Source organism: Habropoda laboriosa, unplaced genomic scaffold, assembly GCF_001263275.1.
Source record: "Habropoda laboriosa isolate 0110345459 unplaced genomic scaffold, ASM126327v1 scaffold87, whole genome shotgun sequence".
Classification (NCBI taxonomy): domain Eukaryota; kingdom Metazoa; phylum Arthropoda; class Insecta; order Hymenoptera; family Apidae; genus Habropoda; species Habropoda laboriosa.
In genome coordinates this window covers 1,470,989-1,478,660 of record NW_017100209.1, presented here as the reverse complement: position 1 = coordinate 1,478,660, position 7,672 = coordinate 1,470,989, and the positions used below count along the sequence as shown (strand labels likewise).

General features: G+C 33.8%; 3 protein-coding genes across 3 annotated transcripts in view; 1 reads left to right on the top strand and 2 right to left on the bottom strand.

Annotated features, from left to right (window-relative positions):
• Positions 1–2,860: 2,860 nt before the first annotated feature.
• LOC108570749 (geminin) lies at positions 2,861–4,386 on the bottom strand. Its single transcript, XM_017932653.1, has 5 exons — positions 4,171–4,386; positions 3,666–3,781; positions 3,468–3,592; positions 3,201–3,373; positions 2,861–3,118 (listed from the first exon to the last, which is right to left on the bottom strand). The coding sequence occupies exons 1-5, from the start codon at positions 4,222–4,224 to the stop codon at positions 3,062–3,064; spliced, it is 525 nt and encodes a 174-aa protein (XP_017788142.1). The 5' UTR covers positions 4,225–4,386; the 3' UTR covers positions 2,861–3,061.
• Positions 4,387–5,033: 647 nt separating this feature from the next.
• Positions 5,034–6,240, top strand: LOC108570763 (transcription elongation factor SPT4). The gene is made up of 4 exons (XM_017932668.1): positions 5,034–5,104; positions 5,180–5,286; positions 5,393–5,448; positions 6,122–6,240. The coding sequence occupies exons 1-4, from the start codon at positions 5,036–5,038 to the stop codon at positions 6,238–6,240; spliced, it is 351 nt and encodes a 116-aa protein (XP_017788157.1). The 5' UTR covers positions 5,034–5,035.
• A 567-nt stretch (positions 6,241–6,807) lies between these two features.
• LOC108570719 (synergin gamma-like) overlaps positions 6,808–7,672 on the bottom strand; it is a 9,019-nt gene continuing 8,154 nt past the window's right edge. The window contains exon 6 of the mRNA XM_017932619.1: positions 6,808–7,053. Coding sequence (XP_017788108.1) covers positions 6,829–7,053 — 225 coding nt within the window. The 3' untranslated portion in view covers positions 6,808–6,828. The remainder of the gene's footprint in view (positions 7,054–7,672) is intronic.

Here is a 7,672-nt window from a genome sequence, read left to right as displayed (position 1 = left end):
TTTAAAGTAGAATTTTTACATAAGAAATTCTCCCGATCGGTTTTCCATCGAGAGATTCCAGCGAACGGAACTCTTCGATCGATGAAGCAATTCGTTCTCTATCGACGCAAAAATAGCGCGACCCGTACACGTGCATTTATTTGGAGATTGTAAACAGACAGAGAATCGGGAAACGCGCCAGCCAAGTTTCCAAGTCTTTATTCGCGGAATCAATGAGGAATCGCCTGTGGCGACTTGAAAATTTTCGCGATTTCGCGTTGAAAAATACCGTGTACACGAGTGCAGCCCTAATACGTATGCACACACACACACGCAAAGCCGCCGCTTCTAGTGTGTCCGCGCGCACGTGGGTACGCGTGCGTCTGTGTGCTAGTGTGTATATAAAGATATACGCACGAATACCCCCGTTGCTGCATAGGACACGTGGGTGGCGGTGAAGATTTTATTTAAGTTTCATTGCTGACGATCTTCGAACACGAACACACCGAGCGCATATACACACTTTAGTTTAGAAATCTTTAGTTTTAGATCCAGCTCCACGTGTTTCTTGTTGTTGGAGCAATTTCGTCATCGCCTCGTTGCGGCTCGAATCACGAAACCGGGAAAGATGATTTTGTAACGATGTTACATTATAGTGAACAAATCGAAATTTGTTAGTTAAAATCGATCGGAAAGAGGAGTGATATTTAATCTCTGATCGAGTAACGGCGACGAGGTTGAGAAACGAAAGTTTTACTCTTTCTTTTTTTGTTTTTTTTTTTGAACTTTTTTTTATTTGTTGAATTTTGCCAGATCCTCCTAATAATTCTCACATGCGCAGCGATTTTGTTATCAATTTACATTTACTCTTAATTCGACATAGACGAATTAACAATGACAACGTGACCGAATGAGTTTCGATGAACCCTAACCTATTTTCTCGCAACGACGTTCGACCGTAATGGCTCATCGATTAAGATAGTTTCTGTTCGTTTTTCAGCCCGCAAGAAGCCGCTGTCGCCGTTTGCCAAGTTTCGTGAACTCGACAGACAAAATAGCGCCGCTTCATCACCCAGGTAATTGAAAACCATTTTACAAGCTTTGTTTATTTATACGATAGGTATTTTTGCTTTTACTATTGGTGAAAGAATCGATATTATTAGACAACGTCGAAAGCTCTTTCTATCGTTACCAAAAAGAAGCTCTGCCTATTTTAACAGCACTGTAAAAATACATCAATACTCTCTGTTCCTTGATGATCAGAATTCAGTATTACTTAGGTTACATTTACATTTATCTAGATTAAGTTACGTTTGACCCATCCAGGGGTAATCTTCAACTTTAATCCAGTGAATTCATCATAATGACACCTTTTACATTTATACGCTCCTTCTATTTCTTCGAAAGCTTAACTGACGGCTTTTCTTTCTATATTTAGTCCCGTAAAGTCACCGGCAACAGAGTTTCGATTCAAGTTTACCGAGCCAACGGTGCGGGACAACGCGGTGCAAATAAAAGAGCGACTACTGGCGTGGTGCCGTTCCAAGACCAAAGAGTACGAGGTAAATCCGCCTTGTAAATGGAGCTTCTCGAGCTCACACGCTCGCGTGTATGTTATTTACAGAAACGCGGGCGCGCACGCTCGTGCACGCTCAGATAATTGCGCGTTAGTAACCAGCACAAAATTGTGCGTTCGTGAAATTTGTCAAGCGTGCTACGGACACGTTTTCTGTTACAGAATGTACAGCTGGATAATTTCTCGACAAGCTGGAATAACGGATTGGCGTTCTGCGCTCTGCTTCATCACTTCAGACCGGACGCTTTCGACTACAACTCACTACGACCGGAGAACCGCAAGATGAACTTCGACTTGGCGTTTAAAAAAGCCGAGTAAGTCAACTCTTATTTCATTTTCAAGCATTTTGTAAAAGAAAGAAGATTCTGGGTCTGTTCAGACTATAAGTATATAGTTGCATAATAGTACTCCTAAATTAAATAAATTCTCCATAGTGAACTCGCCGGGATCGCGCCTTTACTTGATGTCGAGGACATGGTGATGATGCGTCGGCCAGACTGGAAGTGCGTCTTCACCTATGTGCAGTCCATCTATCGCCGCTTCAAGGACGAGGATTAAGGACTGTTTTTGACGCTTCTCAACGGCGTTCCGCGTGCAAACCCGACTTTCTCCGCCTCTCGTGACTCGGTGATCGCGAGACGGTCTGCTATCCGTTCAAAACAGATCATCAAGGAAACGGCGCATCCTCCAAATACGAGATGGAAAAGATGAAATACTCTCGAGACGAAATTCTCGGGCAAGAATAGTGAAGAAATAGAAAAAGAGTTCGCTTTTGCGCATCTCGCATTCAGCAACACGTCCAGCAACATATTTTTTTTTTTTACGCACGACTTTCCTGGCAGCCTTCCGATGAACATATTAACCATTTCACCGAAAGATGATGCAGTAGATAAACGGCTTCCTCGAACACGTAGTGCTATGACTGGTGTGTGAACGAAACACCGTCAGTCGTTGCCAAGAACTGATGTTATTGCGTTGATGTTTTCGATGGAATTCAAGGTCTTCTATGCCAAAGATTTGTGAAATAAACACGTGATGCTAGCAATTTGTCCCTTTAATATTATTTCTCAAAGATAATGAGTTAATACGGATTATGGGTAAAGGAATTTTTTTTTAATAGAATGATGCTGAAATATTGAAAGAATTACAATGTATACTAGAAAATCGATTTATTTAATTGTAATCAAAGTTATATAATATTTATATTATACAAAATAGTATTCTATGAGGTAAACACATTTGTAGTCGCAGCCATAGTCTTAGTTGAATAATTAGTAAAATATGAATTGACGAATACAAGTAATTACGATTAAATTGAACTAAAACTATATTGAGAATCCTCTATTTCAAGCTCTACTCAGACTTTTTTTTATCATACAACTCGTCATTTTTTCCACCTTTTTTTCAATGACGAGTGCATCGTATATATTATCTCCAATATGGAGATGCATATCCCTGTGTTTGTATCGCAAGGCACTATTGGGCACCCGATAGCAAATTGTTAAATTAAAGGGTATCTTCCAGGGAATTATTTATATCGTTTCTATCTTCCCCGATCATTTCCTGCAACACAATATAACATTTAATTGTAGGGAGATACTTTAAGAGTTGATTGCCTTTTACAGATGATTGTCTTTAATAATACCTGTAGAACTTCAACTAGTGCTCTCGATTCATCTAACATTTCTTTATAAATACGATTTTCTTCTTCTAATTTTTCAACGCGTTCGCTCAGCTCTTTGTTGTCTTCTAACGAGTCTTCAAGTGCTATCCGTCGTCTTTCAGCCAGTACTTCCCAATAATTTTCACTAGGTCCAGCTATTATAAATGTGTAACAGATAATCTCAAAATTAATATTTATGTAATAGCTTGCCATGTCTTTCTGCTTTTTTATTTTAAACAAGGAAGGTACCTTCAGATGTTAAATCTTCAACTTCAATCTTAATCTTTCCTCCTCTTGCAGTCTGAACAGCCTTATCCTTGGAGACTATTTTCTTGCGTTTTGGAGCATCATTTTTTGTTTTTTCAGTAACATCACTGAAACATAAAGTTTTGTTTGCACAATGTATACAAAAAACATAAGCAACAACCAATCACTAAATTTGCTTACCTTTTAATTGTGTCCTTTGTTGGCAGAGCAGACCTAAGCATCCTTCCACCACCAACTAAGTTTTCTTTGTCGCTGGCTGCTGGCTGCAAAGCGTGCAAAGACTTTCTGACCTTATCCTGTTTTGGTAAAAGATAAATATGTATGATGCACCATGAAGCTTTTACATGCTATTTTATTGCTTGAATCAAGAATTAAACCAAAGATAAATGAATTAAGTTTTAAAATATGACTGTAATATATGAAATGGAGTAACCTGATTAATTACATGCAACTGAAAGTGTTATATAGAATAATGTAAAATAATAATTGTTTAACCATCCACATGCTTAAAAAACGTAATGAATGAGGCAATAATTTTACAAATTAAATTATTTACCTCATATAAATATATCGAATTCCGTAAACTATAGATTTTTCAATATAATTAACGTACAAGTAATAATTTTACTTTTTTGCAGAAATTATTGTTAATATCGAGTATTGAAAAGCATTTTATCTTACTAACCTCAGAAGCAACAGTTTTGGCGGCAGAAAGCTTTGTACCACCTCCAGGTTTCATGATAGCGGCCGTTACGAACGCGAGTCAATTACGTAGTTCAGAGAAAATATGATAACGGTTTTTGTGCACAGAGTGGTAGAACAGTAGTTTAACTCTTATATTTTCATACTAAGATGTTTTGATAATAAATATTTAGATACTTCAAATGTATAAATTGCAAAGCACCCACCCTCATTCCGTGTGCACAACAGATGTTTAACGCAGTGTGCAATGTTTTCCCGCGTTTAATGCACTACCAACTGTCGGTTCCTAAAATGTGACTTTTGTAACACAATAATGACATTAATAAAGTAAAGCGTAATTTCTATAATTATCAACGTAAATAAAAGAATGAAAAAATACCTGATATTATTTACCACTTTTAGAAAAAATGTAAATGCTACTTAATTGTAACCACTGCTGTGAAATTTAAATATACAAAAGTATTTTATATATGTAGGATAGATTTAGGAACGCTTAGTTTTATAAATGTATAGATTAAGCGTTAAAAATTTAATTAAAGAATAGAAATTTAAGATTTGTTAATGAGGATATAATAATTCAAATTTATTTTTATACATAAAATATATGAAGTTTATTTTCGTTATGGGTACATACTATATCTCAAATCAGTAAGGCGCTTTGTCCTTCGTGAAGATGTGGCTTGAAGTAGATGTATACATCATTTTATACTATGCTGTCATTTATGGTAGTACTTCTGATAAGTCATATGTTAAAAATTGATTTCTATTGTGTTGACATTATTATTAATTAATGCCAAAAAGTATATATTTTTTAATTAAAGAACAATTATAGCAGATAATATTTAACCATGTCGATGGAAACAGTTCCCAAAGACTTACGAGGATTAAGAGCTTGTTTGGTGTGCTCTTTGGTTAAGGTATAATATTTTTCCGAATATTTTGTTATATTTCTTTGCAAAATTATGATCCTAAGGATTTTTATTTTATTATAGACATTTGATCAATTTGAGTTCGATGGTTGTGATAATTGTGACGAATTTTTACGTATGAAAAATAATAAAGACAATGTTTTTGACTGTACAAGCTCTAATTTTGATGGGTGAGTAAGTGAAGGAATAAAAAATAAATGATATTTTGTTTTTTAGTATAATTTTATTTGTTTGTAAATCGTGAAATTGAATTTTTGAAATCAAAATTATTTTTAGTATGATTGCTGCAATGAGTCCTGAGGATAGTTGGGTTTGCAAGTGGCAAAGAATAAGTGAGTAGTAAATTCACACCTACATGTAATAAGTTAAAATTAAGCAAGAGAAATATTGTTATTTTATTTTTGTATACTTTTACAAAATTATAACAGTTACATTATCTCATTAAATCATAATATAAGCTATTATCTTTTATTCTACATTAATGCTTCTTCAAATTCCTAACAAATTAATCGTTTTTTTTCTTCAACCATTATATTTGGCAGTGCAAATAACAATGACTTAAATCATGTTTTGTATCATGTACTTAAATGTATTGAAAGGCAGCACTTTATACAAATTTTAAAGCTGATATTTCAATACAAAAGATGCAACTAATATAAAACAATGCAATATATATATGTATATACTTATATATTGCATATAATTTAATAAGTTTCTTTGTGTCTCAGATTCTTAATATTAAATATTATTATACATTTATACAGAATTTTCACTAATATGCATGACAGTATGTATAATTAGTAAGGAACATGCTCATGTGCGTACATAAGATTCTATATTAACATATTTTAATTTTGTGTATATTTTGCATTAATTTTTTTTACATGTTATTTTTTATCTTCTTATAATTTTTCGTTTAAACTAAAATGAAGTAATGGACAAAATCTGTCGCTATTTATAAACATCCTTTGTAACAACTGAGATTCAAATTTTTTTTTCTTTCAGATCGGTTTTGCAAAGGCGTATACGCAATATCGGTATCAGGTCGATTGCCAGCAGGTGTTATAAGAGAGATGAAAAGCAGAGGAATAGTGTATAGACCACGTGATACAAGTCAACGATAATTTCTTGTAAGATCACTACAATACTATGTTATAATATTGTTTAATAGAATAATATTCTAATTTTTTGTCTCGCATTTGCACTAAGAATTTTTATAAGATTTTCATGAAAATATTATACTCGATTTGATTGATATGAACTTTTGTTCAGGTTTTAAGAATTCCCATGTAATTCCATTAACCCTTCTTTAACTATACATAAGATTTTGTAAGATTTTCTCGCGACTTTACTTTCTCCCTATTCCCAAAAAGTTACAGTATACTAATATTTTCTTCTAGTTTTCTCGACGTCTGTACAGATTTTTTAAATGGACTAATTAATAAGATTTTGAAAACGTTCGAATTTAAAGAATATATACAATTTGTGTAGAATCCATTTTTTCCCTATCATACACGTTCGAATTTTTCCTTTTAGTCGTATTACATGTTAAATATTAAAAATTGTTAATGTTTGATTTTCTAATTATTACTTAAATATAAAGTTAGTTTGTTCTGATTTCCTACAAATCTTCATGTAATAAGTTAATGTGTGTACATTAAAAATTTATGAACGTAAGTTTTTTCCCTCTTTTTCTTTTATGCAGATCAATATCAAATATGATTGTTACCTGGACATAAGTTCGAGTGAGAATAGAAAGACGGATGCCGCATCACCGGCAAATGACTGTTTACACAATTAAGCCATAGATTCGCACAAGTAACGTGATAATTATTTTCATTATACACTACCCTGCCACTAGTAATAACGGTTAAACAAAGTGAACAACAAATGGTTTCTCCTTGATGTAAAGGCCAAGCTGGTAGTTCCGTAACAATCTGAAATGTATTGTACAAAGATGTAAAAACATTGTTTACAAATTTATCTTAAGGCTTTAGGTTAATAAAATTTTATAAGATGTTAGGAAATACAGTATATTCTCCACAAGTGTCAGACCGCAAGGAAGCTATACCTGACACTCGTAGAGTCAGGGACTACGTTTTCGAGCCTCGCGCCCGCCTTTGTAGTTTGCCGAACGTAGACAAGAACAGCGAATAAAAGATAAGCATGAAACGTGAGTTGAGGCAACCAAGCGATTTAAATATCAACTTTTATAATTTTACGTTTTTTTATCCCGAAATTTTTCTTAACATATTGATGAGATTTTTCTGATGAAAATGACAGGTGCTGTCGGGCGGCCACAAGAAAATACATTTTAAGCATATACATTAAGCAGTTCATATTTGAGCTGGCAATACACAACACAACTAACTACTAAACAAAATCACCAGAAAAATTTTCAATATTATTATTGAAATAAACTTTCGTAGAACGAGAGTGCAAAATTGAAAGAATCAAAAGAAAAAACCGCGAATTCGTATCTTTTTCGATTCTAGAATATAAGAAAATTTGAATAAAATACGCGACGAGAATTGGGCAGAAGCATAAGTTAAACGC